Genomic DNA, 14,060 nt, shown 5'->3' with positions numbered 1-14,060 from the left:
TTCTTAATTGCCATTTAATACTCTGTTTTAGGATTAATCCCACCTCAAAACATTAATCTTCATGTGTTGGCACTGGCGTGTCGTCCTGTCTCTGAAGCCATGCTGTCTGTTTAATGATCCACTGTTAAACCAGTAGGAAGTCACTCCAGAGTTCCTGACCTGACCTGCTGTTAGATCCCAGCACCAGCCAATACAATCGCAGAATCAGGCTTTCCTTGACAAACCTGCTGTTGGGGATTAAACTCACGCTTTTGCACAATACCTGCTAACTCTGCGGTCACCTTTGCTTCCGATTATCTTTGAGATTGCACAATAAACTCTGCTCTCACCCAGTTCACCCCTCTGCTAATAGGAGTAAGACTATTATGGTTATGCTATTTTTAGACACAATATTGATTGGACCTGTAGGCATGGTAACACGCTCACTGCCAAATTTGCTGGGTTGGGCTGAGTGCAGAACCAACTCCTTCTCATCTTTTTGTATGTATGCGTGCGTGGGTTAATGCATGTGGGAGGGTTTGCGATTATGTTATTAAGAGAACAGAAAAGTGGAGAATTAAGGGAATCGACAGTAGTTAATAGACTGGATCGGAGCACTTTTGGAGTGCCCATGTGTGTTTTTGTGCATAAGAGGAAATCCTGGACAAGACCTGAGCAGCCTTCTGTTTCTGAAGAGGTGAAAGGTCTCAGAAAACACGATAGATAAGCTTGTAGCACAATTAAACTCCCTATGAAATGTGGTTAATCCATGTTAACTTGAGCATTGCACAGAACGAGAGCAAGATAATCAGGCTTAGTATAACAAAAAAACTCAATACAACCTTAATTACAAAAACTATGTCAATACATCTGAATGACAAAAAGCCTAACAATAACATATGTAGGAGTCAAGGCAGGAGGGATATGATGACAAGTGAACACACTGCATGTTAACACCACTTGAATATTGAATATGAGTTCGCTAAATGCAATTTACCTGAGTGCGCACCAGGATAAGGTTACTTTAAGGGTTAAGTGTATCTGCATGCATGTGTGCGTACATGTATTTTTGTGCGTGGGCTTCTGGCGTCAGCTGAGCTGTGTCAGTCATTGAGCCTACGGCAGAAGTAGGTTTCTGGGCCTGACTGCCAGTTACGTTGAGTCCCAGCAGAGCCCGGAGAGAGAGCGTCTGAGCATCTGAGCACCAGAGCTCAGGCTCCTTGCTTTCATTAACCCTTGTAATGAGGCCAGAGACAGTGAGGCAGGATGCATGTGCACATCCCCAAAGCCATATTCTTCCAGATAGTTCTTCTCCAATAGTTCTCAAGGATTGCGACAGCCTACGAGACCTGGCATAACAAGCAGACAGATCTGCTTGTTATGCCTTTTCATTTATGTGTGTGCTTATGTGTACACATCTGCACTGGGGCTTTTCTATTCTCTTGCCAATCGCTGGGTTTCAATTTTGATACCAAAACATTACTGTTTGTGATACCTTGCTTTCAGGAGCGTATTTCGGACAAATCCATCTTTTTCTTTTACAAAGGGACCCAAACTTCTCAAACATTAAATGTCCAAACACAAGCAGCCTTACAAAAACTTTCCCCAAATGAAATACAGAATATAATATATGTCGTATATATGAAAATGAGACTCCAAGTCTTGTCATGCATTCAATTCCACCTTGCAGCACTTGATCGTTGCTACGAAGACATTTCAGTCAGTACCAAAAAAATCCCCAGTTTATACGCCCATTTGCTATGAAAAAAAGGTTTTGATATTTGTTAGCACTGTTACAGCATCTCCTATCTGGCAATATTCTGGGAGAACTGATAATGACATGCGGATAGAGAGGAGACGACATATGACAGGCTGTGAACAAGTCTCTGTGAGCATCTGATACGCGCCCTATGCTCTGCCTGCTTTCCCTGAGCTTACTCTAGTGTGATCGTTTTGGATATCGTCTTTCCGTCTGTAATGTGACCGACTAAGTGAGGAAGAGTATATCAAGTCCCCCCCCCCCCACCGTTGATTCTGCCACTGTCTCAGGTCTCACTGTATATGATGGCTGATATGTTTTGCTCAGTCCCCTCTCCTTTGAGGTTACCACAACCTCATCATTTTCAGCCAGCTCTTCACCTTGGCCGGCTTCTATGATGATTTCATCTAGTTGCTTAGGAACCGTCCGACCCGCTGTGATGTCATACAGTAGCATGGTGCGATGGTGTAGCTGCATTGGTCCGATCAAGAAGAGGGACGACCCGTAAGTGGCTTAGAACGTGGACATTGCTGGCCTATTAATACACGTAAGCTCTGTTTACACAAACACACACAGACATGCACACAGGCAGACAATGTCGGACCCCAGCTGACAGCCTTGAGTCTTGCAAGGCTCACGCACACTTAGGCACGGATAGTGACACACACTCTTTTTAACGGACTCATCTAGATTTCTGCTCATGCATCACTAGCCGTTAACTGTAGGCGATTATCAACCAGTGCATGAAGCGATGCCACTTAGTCGTCTAAGGTTGGTTGCCTTCTGTTTTTGAGTATCTCATTAATGAGCTCCTTTGTATCTCAGTGGGTTTAGCATGGGCAAGAGGTACCATTCCCACATTGACCACACATGCCAAAAATACAGGGCTTACACAACACTGTCAATTGATCCGAATGCCAAACATTTTTTCCTGGTTAATACCAGTTATTTTGCACGACTGTTAAGGTGTATCCTTGTTTTTTGGGGCATATTATTTGTGTGTGAAGTATGTTGACAGGAGTTGTGAGACTTATCTTCTCGCCATATCAAATGATTTACCTTTCTTTGGACTGACACGCCCGAAACTTGTGTTGATGAATCGACCTTGTTAGATCGGCTTGTTTTCTCATGCTCTAAAGTGCTCTCTGCCATTGCTTATGATGTTCCTCGCCATTCAACTTGATGTGATCCGTCCTCGTAGCAACATTCCTAATGTAAACAGGTTACTTCAGACTTAATGCCCTTTTCTGACAAGCATTATTTTCCGTCCGTTCGTTATATATGGCACCCATAGTACCGTGGCATGTTTTCACACTAATTAAACGGTCCATGTTAAGTAGAGGCTTTATGTAGGAGTAGAGTGTGGAAGAACCACTTGTTCACTATCTGCAGTGCAGCTCTCACTTCTCAAACTGCATTGTTGGCCTGTTCTCCTTGTTGGCAAGGCTTAAGAACTTTTAATATCTTTTTATCTTGTGTTTTCTCTGCAGCCTCCTTCTCTCTGAGCCTCCTATTGTCTTTTCATTTTATCTCCGCCCATTACTGTTTCTGCTTCTCTCTCCATCTGCATCATTATTTCTCCTCTTATGCAATGTTTACTTTTCCTCCTATTAACAGATTTTCACTCTTCACTTCCATCAGCCGTCCATACTTCCTCTGAACTTCGTTCTTCACCTTCCTTTGATCCATTTTTCTCAGTCTGTCTGTCTCTTGCTGTCAACATGCCATTGTTTTTATGGCTATTTAGTTCTCATTTAATTAGCACACTCAGCATGCACCCCCAAATCCTAGAGCTGCAACATATGGCATCGTTCGCTCTCCCCCGCTCTCTGTCTCTCCATCTCTCCTCCCCCCCTCTCTGTCTCTCTGTGTGTCCCTCTTCCACACTATGCTGGCTTTGTTTTCTAGCCCCCTTTCATTTTTCACAGTTTGTCTCACACTTTTTCCTAGTTTTGTTGCCCTCACCCCGTCGTCTTTTCTCCTAATTTGGACTGCATCCAGCTCTGCAGGGACTGTAGAGAGGGTGCTATGGCAACGCCACTTGAAAACATTGCGTGCTCTGTGAAGGGCAGGGATTATGTTCTGCTCATATATTCCAAGCAATTTAGCTGTTTCTTCATCTTTACTTGTTGGAATGTGTGTTGATGATGTCACTTTGTTTTTCTGCAGAGGAGGATTGTGGGAAGCAAAGTCCATCTGCTCCTGCTGATCTGCTGAGTCACAGCTACTCAGCAGCAGCATGGTGTGTGTGTGTGTGTGTAGGGGGGAGTGTGTGAATGTGTGTCATGCACCTAGTATACTGTGTATTCGCTACTGTAAATTATATTTGCAGTGAATGACATTGATGATACATGGCTTGTAGAAATCGTATGATTAAAGTGCTGTTTTTGTGTGTAAACGGGACGTGTTGTTTCACATTGGTTTTCTCTCAGTCTGTCGGTCTGCCTCTGTTTCAGTCTGTCAGTTAGCTTGTGTGTCTCTGTTTACCAGCAGAGGGTGACTGTAGCAGATTGGAGGGCTGTCTGTAGTCAGAGGACCTGCTGCCAAATTAGGATCGATGGCACACATTTCCAGCACTGGCAGACTGTTGAGAACCTAGTCACACCACAACTTCATCACACACACTGTCTGACTCATGCACTTCATGACTCACTCATTCTCTAATCTCTCTCAACCGACTCTGCTTTTGAAAGACTGTGTTCCAGCCCCGTGCTTTTAGTTGCTTAAAGAGCGGGACCATGACATCTCGAACGTCAGAGCTTTTGTTTGATTGTGACTCGGGTAGGGAGGCACTGAGAAGGGTTGTAAACATAGAATGAGTAATGCTCCTCCAAGCCAATTAGAAGGCAGAATTGTTTGCTAAGATATACCTTAGAAGTTGGACACTCTTAAAATGTAATGTACTGTAATGTCCCACTTTGATACACTACATAGCAGAATTCTTGTATTTTGCCATTTTAAAGTAATAGAAAACCCCTGCATCTTATATATATATATACACTAAACTATAAAAAACTATCTACCTCAAAACAAAATTCTTAATAGCTAGTACTTAGTTTTTTCAATATTTTTTGATGTATTTTTGCTGTTTTCTGAGCTGCCATCAGAGGCTACTCACCACAGTCCACAGAATTATTTTTTTCTTCTAGCCATGAATACCTATTTGTGTCTTTGTTAGTATCAATTCACTTTAATCTGCATGATGGACTTTTTAAGGGTACCTTGTATTGTACTTAAATTTGTCAGTTTTCAAATGTACAGTCAATGTACTGCATAATCAAAACAGTTTGATTTACAAACTACTTTACAAACAGGCTCATCATTCGAGTGATTCGTCTTACTTACATTCCCTCCTTCCTGTCTGTCAAATGTGAATATTTGTTGTTTTTATATATCTTTAGCTCTTGAACTGTTGGTCAACCAAAACCAAACATCTAAAGGCTAATCAGCAGGATGTTTCCGCCCTAATTCTTATATTGAAGTCAACTAACTAAACTAAGAAACAAAGTCACTCACTCAACCACCTCCTGCTGACACCTCACTCAGTATTATGTATGTCTTCTTCTGTCAGTAGCTCGCTCCAGTAACTTGTGAATTTACAAGTTCAGCTCCTTAATCCAGCACACTCATAATATATCTGTATGCACACACAAGCTCACGCTCACGCATGCACACTCATCCTTGAAAATGGATTAAAGCCAACAGACTCAAAGGGGGAGAGAGATCAATAAGGGGGAGATGAAAGAAACCAGTGAAGGAATGAGGTTAGAGGAGAGAGAGAGACAGAGAGACACAGAGAGAGAGACAGAGAGAGAGAGAGAGAGAGTTGGATAAAAGCAAGACAGCTAGACAAGACAAGAGAGATGGGAATAAGATGAGGAGACCTTAAAAAAACTGGAGGGAAAAGGCTGGGGAGAGGCAGGGAAGTTGAGGCTGATGTTGCATCCGATTTATGTCCTTATTGGAACAACGTTGCATAATTCCTTTTTTTCGTTTCATGATTGGCTCCGTTCAGATACTCTGAGAGAAACACAGCTCAAAAAGAAAGTTTCCTCTCACCCTGTGGAGAGCAGAAGCTGTTACATAAGTTGTTATGCAAGAGAGCAGCCAGTCTGCTGTGCTGGTTTGAGGTGAACACCAGCATGCCAACTCGGTCGCTGCACAGTCAGTTAGCCTCATGTCACTGCTGCTCTCTTTAACTCTATTTGTATTTTTTTTTTTTAGCTCTTCCTGACTTCCCTCGCTTCCCGGCCTTTCCTGTCATTTCCCTGTCAGTTGTCTCTGCGCAGTGTGCTGATTGACGCAGCGGGAGGTCATGCGGCGTGCGAATTCTCCCTCAGGGGTGCAGATGCTTTTATCCTTCCCTCTTGCCTCCTTCAGATTGATTTCTGTCTAACTTTTCTCTTGTCAGTCAGCGCGGCTCTTTGCCTGCCTGTGACTCTGTGTCTCCCCTAGGTCTGAGAGGGGATTACTTAAATTCTCCCAGAGAAATAAGAAAATGCATTTTGTCAGTTTAATTTCAAGAGTGAGAATGAGAATCTTCCTGAAGATATATATGAATACGCTCTATATGTTCCTGACAGTGACAAAGGATTTGTTTGTGCTAAGTAACCCTACAGAGCCTCCAGCACCAGCTGACAGCATATTTTAAGTGCTGCACTGGGGTCGGATTGGTCTATGGGCTCTATGGATGTCAGTGTATGTCTTTCCTCAAAAGTGGACGTGTGCCATTCATTTTAATTATGCAATCATCACAATAATACAGTACAAGGCAATATAATCATACTGTGAACGTGCAGTACTTCAATGACTTGTAAATGTTTTGACCTGTTTAAAAACAAACAAAGCACTGCTAATTTCTAAAGGATGACTGTCATTTAAAGACAGTAATGTTTAGCTTTTGCCACAACATAAAATGCTCTGTTCTTTGCAAATAAATGTCAAATCCATGTAGTTATATTGATTATAGTCCCGCCCCTAGGCTACATACTGCACGCAATTCTGAAACACTGGTGGTGTCTGCTGCAGCCCCAACACAGTGGTATGTAAATATTAAAGCTTTGTCATATCTTTGCACCTTTTCAGTCCTTCACCTCAGATGCTCTGCATATTTGCAACAGATTCTTTTCTCTTTCTGTCTCCCTTTCTCTTGTATCAATACGGCTGTCTGTTATTCTGTCAGTCTGCCTGTCTTCCCGCTTCCATCTGTCTGTCTCTTTCCGTGGTTAGTGTTTCCGAGCAGCACAACGTGCCCTGCCGGCCAGCTGCAGTTGATTCAGCACCGCGGACAGCTCCTCTGAGTTTATCTCCTCTGACAGAGTGCAGAAACGGCTCGTCCCTCCAAAAGGTGGTCTTTCTGTGGGCAGGATAGTGTTGACCTCACCATGTCCTCTGTGTAACCACTGTGAATCTATTGTGGTACAGGAGATTAGCGGTTGAGTCTCCAATCTCCTTTTCGCTTTTCTTTTTTTTCTGTCTCTCTAGTCTTCTGTTTATTTTAGTCTCAGAGAAATGCTTCTGTTTCTTATCAGTTAAACCAAGTTTAAAAAGAATACTCACACGCAAAAACAGTTACATCAATCATCACTGAATTGTTTCAGTGTATTGTAGCCAGGGATGCAGTTAATGTTTTTTTTATTATCAATTAATATGATTTTTTGATTAATGGATGAGTTGTTTAGTCTATAAAATGAGTGAAAAATGTTCCCAATACCAGTGGAAATGTCTTCAAATGTCTTGTTTTATCCAACCAGCAGTCCGTACTCCAATATCCTCAATCAAACACAGAGAAAAGTAACAAATGCTCATATTTGAGCAGCTGGTCCCAAGAAATATTTAGAATTATTCCTTGTGAATGACTTGAACGTTTTTTTAAATTGTTGACGATTCATTTTTTGTTGATCAACTAACTAATCGATTGATCGTTTCAGCACTAAGTGTAACTTACTAACTAATTAAGGTAAACGCACACACACACATGTTCCCCCACACAGTGGCTGTCAGAAACTCCCACTAAAAAGCGAGGAGCTGACAGATGAGTTCTCAAGTAGATCTGTAATCTGACAGGGAGACAGAAATAGACAATCCAAATGAGCAGAGTGAGCAGAGTTGTCACTGATCATTGTTCCCAGCAGCTGATTCACAGGAGCTGCTGGCGAGAACCAGACGAACTGTCAGAACACAAAAAGCTACGATTTTGCACCACCGGGGGTGCTCAGTGTCTGTAGCTGAATAGTCATTTGTGTATGTCCTTACAAAATAACAGCTAGGATTGTGTATGGCCATGTGTTTGTGTGTTCTCATCAAAAGTGAGATGAGATAGTGTTCACCATACAGTATGTTCATTTTGTGTGTGTGTGTGTGTGTGTGTGTGTGTGTGTGAGCACCCAAACAAAAACTCTGCACAGCAGCTTCACCGCCATCAATCATACATCAAACTAAGAGCCGCTCAGATTTTATAGCATAGAACTGTCTATGCCTATCTCTCTCTTTCTGTTTGATCCTCAATTTAAAGTCCAGATGGTTAGTGTGTCTAGTGAGTCGACACCATTATAACTTGTCCATCAACCTGCTTTTCTGGTGCTACTGCAGTTGCATTTGTGTTGTGTTGAATGACATGTAAATCTCTCAACTCCATGTGGTTATTTAACAGTGCCACCATGTGGCGGCAGTGATTGTCTACCTCAGTTTGCGATCCACCTTTGCACTAATGTTGTGCTAATGATATGACTTGCACCACAGTATCTGCCCAAAATCTGGGCAGATAGAGTAATTTATTTATGTATGTATTTAATCTCAAAGAAACAGAAAGAGAAGAAGAAAAAACAAGGGATATTATTAAGAAAGACACTTTAGTAGGTGTTTGGTGATTCTCCACTAGGTGGCGTAGTGAGCTCATAAATGGGTTTACTGAGAAGTAATCACAATGAACAATCATTTTGTTGTATAACAGATTTTCAGGAGGAGATGATGGTCATAAGAGGATACATCTCGTGAAGTAATATATTTTTGTACAAACCTCTCTCTGTTGTAAAAGCTAAATAAATACAATTATAACCAGCTTAATAACAAATGCCCCTTTGCCCCCCATGATTCACTATAGTCAGTTATTTTGGCAGTAGACAATAAGGGAAGATGATTGTTTGTCAGGCATGTGAGATGTGACACAGTCTGTAAACCGGTCAAACTTCTGTCTTGCTCTTGCGGTCTTGATTCTGTTTTTCTCTCAACCAAAATAATTCTGAGGAAATTGATTGTTGTTCCTTTTAAAGTGGGGAAAAGTGCTTTCTTAGAGCTAATTTCCTACGTAAATAAAGATGTGTGAGAGGGGATGGCAGAGTTATGAAATTGCCAATTTCCCCATTGCTCTGCTCTTTTCTCATCATCTTATTTTAGTCCGTCTCTTCCTCAGTTTCTTTGTTTGTTTTTTCCTGTCCTTGTTTTAGCAGCGGTGGATGTTGTGTAACCGCACTGGTTCTCTGTGAGAACGCAGCACCAGAGACATCAAAGCGGCGTGTTTTGTCATCAGGCTCAGAGAAGGGCTCTGAGCGGCAGTCAGGAAAAGATGCCCTCCTCTGTTGCTCGTTTCCCTCTCTCTGTTTGTTTCCCCTCTAACTCGGGGGATTCGGCTAGTTGGTTTCATCGTTGACTGTATTTGATGACCCCCCCCACTCTCTTTTCACCTCTACCAGCTCTGTCTCCTCCCCATCATTCTTTGGTCCATCTGTCTGCTCTTCTTCTCCCTCTGGACATATACTGCACGAGCATTTCGATACAAACCAGGCCACGAGCCACTTGCATGTGTCTGTGTGTGGATTTCTGTGAATGACACAGTTCTGTAGAGTGTCGTGCACATAGTAGATAAAATATGAATGATGGAGCTCTATCACAGTGTGCCCGTTGTGCAGTCAGTGGCACGCACCAGCCATGCACCAACGCCTGGAGGGCGTTATCACCATGGCAACCATACTTTTCACACCCCTCTCAATATACAGTATCTGTTCGTGTGGTGCTCCATATTAGTTTACCCTCAGCTTAAAAGTGCTTAGAAGCTGCCTTAAACAAAGACACTGCCACTCTCTCTGTCCTCATCCTTCTGATTATATTCTGCATGTGTTATTTCCTCCCTGTTTACCCGACATGACCGGTGGGCTACAGTTTCTATCTCGTGGTAAAGCGGCTTCAAAGGACCTCATTTTGGGCAACCTCCTCTTGGTTGACTCCAGTAGCAGCAGCAGCAGCAGCAGCAGCCGAGGCCTGACGACGTGGTCAGACTGACTCACAGCAGCAAACACACATCCTGCTGTGAATAAAAGTCATGGGCCTTTCAAAAGACCACAAGCTTAAAATGGATGATTATACCCTTCCATTTGAACACATCGTATTTAAAACCAGTTTTTCTACAAGCTTCCAACAGATAAAGTGAAAAACAACAGATACTATGCAACAGCAATCAATATAAAAATGAAAATAACGTGACAATACAGTAAAAAAAACCTAAACAAAACAGCACTCTTGACGTGCCCATGGCTACCCATCAGTGCTGACTCACTGGGCAAACGTTAACAGCATCAGCATCTGTATCACTGCCACCTTGTTAGGAAGTGGAGCCGCTCGCTCCTCAAATAAGCACCAGCACGCTGTCAGGGGATGTCAGGGAACAAAGCAATATGCACTCTGTTATGAAACTAGAATAATATCGCTTCCACACACACACACACACACACACACACACACACACACACACACACACACACACACACGTATCCATATGTGCCTGTGCAGAAACATATGTTGTCATGTGACGTATGCTCGAATGTACGCAGACAGGCACACACACACACACACACAAGCCTTGATTTGAAAAGTTAAATGAAATGGATCCCTTCTCCACAGAGAGTCTGTGTCTAAGATTAAACTTGTTTTTTGTACCCCCGTCGGTCCATTTAGAGACCGTGGGGGGTAAAGGAGTATGACTCCCATCTCCACACACACACACACACACACACACACACACACACACACACACACACAGAACTGCCTCTTCGCTGTTTATTGGGTATTTCGTTGATGATGCTGTTATATCAGCTGTGACTCTTTTTGGGCTGTTGATCTGTGGCTATTAGGAGTCTAAATGGATTCTTGGATGTTAATTGCCATGAAAAGGCAATGAAGGTAGCTTTTTGTTTGTGTGTTAACTCCAGGCGGTGCTAGACCTGCATGCAGCCTAAATTGTAATTGCTTCTAATAGGTTTTTGGTTGGAGATTCGTCATAGTACTGTTGTCTTCCCTTAAATCCCTTTCTGACTACCGTTGCCTATGGCGAGATATGATTTGGAATATTAATGGCTTGGGATTGAAATGTGATGGTAGCCTGTGGGGTGTAATTAAAGTTGTTTGAGAAAATCATGCAGAGTTTGGATCAGACATGGAATTAGCTGTTGAGTTAATCAAATAGAAAACAATGAAGAGCAGCGTGTTTCGTAGCCCGTTTCTCATATTAAACATCCCATTGCTGATTAAGGGTGAGTTTATAGATTAAAACAACATATGTCTTGTGTGGAAAGAATGTTAAGAGCTTAGTTTGAAGATGTATGAATGATTGAATGAATCAGTGCCTGTCAGCATGGCACTGTAGGTTTGAAGTTAGCTTAAGAGTATGGAGTCTGTCAAAGAATGACAGCGACTCATTAAGACAGCGTTTTTTATTCTTGTGAGTCAGCGCTGTACTTATTCAAAAGTAATCTCTAAATTCTCTAATCTCTAAACTCCTCTCTGCCTCATGCCCTTTCTCTCATACCACTTTGTGTAGCTCACAAATGCTCCCTCCCTCCCTCGTCTTTTAGTTTCTTTCCTTTGTTACTCATTACCATTCATAAGATGCTAGTCCTCAGGGAACAGACCCCCCACTTGCTCGCTCTGGATGTCCGGTGCTGCAGCGAATCAGCAAATTAGTGAGTCAGCAAGGTCTCATTATAGTCGCTGAAAGACTGATAAAGTGCAGAAACAACACCGTGCTGGAGCTCGGGGGACATGTGAGGCATGCACACGGATATTCACAGACTCACAACAACAAGCATGCACAGACAGACTCCTCTGGTGTTCCTTATCTGTGTCCTTGGGCTCAGTGCATGTCAAGGGAAAGTCAATGTTGTGAGCATGCTCAGAGCAGTGTGTTAGTGTATCTCTTCTAGTATGTAGTGTATACTTGTGCAGAGCATCAGTAGCTTTGAAGTAAAGAAGATAGAAGTCTAACTCAAGAATTGTCGTTTATAAATCTGCCGACCAGCTGGGAAACTGTTGCTGCATGAACCTCTTCTTTCCGTCAACAAAATGAGCAGTTGAGGTTTTCTTTGAACAAGGCATTCAGCCCCTAAACGTAGAACGATGCCACTGGAGTGAAAAAGAGCAAGTGTGCTCAATTGACTTGCATTATGACTTGGAAGTGAATTTAATGTTGAATAAAAAATGATTGAACTCATCCGCGTGTCTTTGTTCCCAGGTGTCATGTCTGCAAGACTTCTTTGGCGATGAGGACGTTTTTGTGGCGTGTGGACCGGAGAAGTTCCGCTACCAAGACGACTTGATGTTGGATGAGAGTGGTGAGGCTACTAGTAGGTGGTCTGACATTTCCATGCTGACATTTCACATCTGACTTCCATTATTTCTTCCTGCCCCCAGCTGTGTTTTCTTAATGTTGTTGTTTTTGCATGCTGTTTTCTGGAGTTGAGCATTTGATCATTTATTGCAATCACATTGTGATAAAATAGTTGACTTTTTGTGATACATTATTCTGTTGTTTCAATAATTCTAAAAATTAGGGAGTATTAGTTTCAAGAATGTGGTTTTACATTACCTTCTAGTTCAGTGCATTCGGCAACATTTTGATGATTAAAAGGTTGTCCACGCTGCCACACTTCTCAAAAAATGAATCTGCAGGACTTCTTGTAATTGACAAATCTTCCATTTCCTGTTTCCAAGTTCAGACTATAATGTATTCATTAAGATGTTTGTGTGCAAGTTCTTGTTTTTAAAACCCTTATCAATCGAGAAACTTTATTACCCTACAACCCTTTTATTTTAGTACGGTAGCAAATTGTATAACTGTGTATGAAGGCCAAATCAATGTGCTACTTTCTGTTTATTAGCCAAATATGAAAGATTTTAAATTATTAAATGAAAACAAATCAAACTAAGATATAATGTGGAATACAATACACATCGCTATATGTATTCCCTTATTTTGTGTGTATATTTTGTGTTATAATTAAATGAAAAACATTTTAATGCGACATGGAAAAGTCACAATTTAAGACAATTCAGATATTAAAGACAAAAGCGTAATAAGTATGTTTTTTCCCATTAATTATAACACAGTAAATTAAATAAAAAGGAAATGCATGTAAAAATGTGCACTAGTTTTCATTTTATTTCTATTTGTTGAATTTTTATTGAGTCAATTTGAATCATCTTTACTCTCCAAGGTGACTTATTTTTTCTTTCTCTCTCTGTTTATCCACATCCATCACATCTTTTCAGTCTCACAGTAGTCCTTGTCTACTCTGTACAGACATGTCTCTCTGGTTCAGGTGGCAGAGGTCTGTGTTGGCTGTCCAGTTTATTACGCTCTGTTGTCTCTCTCCACTCCTCCTCGCTTATCCTCTGCTGCACTTAAGCCATCGTCTAACCTCGTTGTTCCTCTTCCTCTTCTCTGCCAGTCTCCCCGCCAAGGTCTGCTGAGGAGACGTCCTGTCCTCACTTTACCCATCTGTGTTTCTCTGTCTGTCTCCCCACCTCTGCATCGCCGTCTGAATACTCCTGCCATTTAGTGCTCATTTGTATTCTCACCCTCTCATCTTGCTTCCTGTCTGCTACATGAGTTAGTGTGCTCTGGCTTTTGTTCAAAGGTTTATTCAATTAATTTGTTTCCCCTTCATCCATTAAACAATATTCATCCCACCTGGGTCGCCATCCTTCCCCTCTTTCCCCTTGTTGTCTCTCTTTCTCTTTTTTCCTCCCTCTCTTTCCCACTACTCTTTTTTCATTTGCAAACTATAATGGTTAGCTGCCTCCACTATATCATTTTTTGTTATCTTCTTCTCAGTACAGCAACCACGTCCTCTGTTTTCCCTGCTGTTTGTGTTTGTGTCTGCTTTGAAGGATATAAAGGCTATTTTCTTGAAGCATTTAAAGTACAAGTCTGCATTTCATGGCAGAATACTTCATAATGGTTTGACAAGGTCACATGGGCTCCACCAATTGTGGCTAACATTTTATTTTCTGAAGTGAGAGGAGACACCCTGTTTATCTTTTATGGCCTTCA

At 41.9% G+C, this 14,060-nt stretch overlaps 1 protein-coding gene across 3 annotated transcripts in view; it reads left to right on the top strand.

The window, feature by feature from the left end:
- dclk1a (doublecortin-like kinase 1a) overlaps nt 1-14,060 on the top strand; it is a 43,510-nt gene that overhangs the window by 3,438 nt on the left and 26,012 nt on the right. For 2 of the 3 annotated variants that reach the window (XM_031872610.1, XM_031872607.1), the window contains one exon: nt 12,240-12,339. In XM_031872610.1, coding sequence (XP_031728470.1) covers nt 12,240-12,339 — 100 coding nt within the window. Of the gene's footprint in view, nt 1-12,239; nt 12,352-14,060 lie in introns of all 3 variants that reach the window. The other variant, XM_031872606.1, reaches the window with a different exon arrangement.

Source organism: Anarrhichthys ocellatus, unplaced genomic scaffold (assembly GCF_004355925.1).
Source record: "Anarrhichthys ocellatus isolate YVR2014 unplaced genomic scaffold, GSC_Weel_1.0 scaffold65, whole genome shotgun sequence".
Classification (NCBI taxonomy): Eukaryota; Metazoa; Chordata; class Actinopteri; order Perciformes; family Anarhichadidae; genus Anarrhichthys; species Anarrhichthys ocellatus.
The sequence above is the reverse complement of the archived record's forward strand: the minus strand, read 5'-3'. Positions and strand labels throughout refer to the sequence as shown.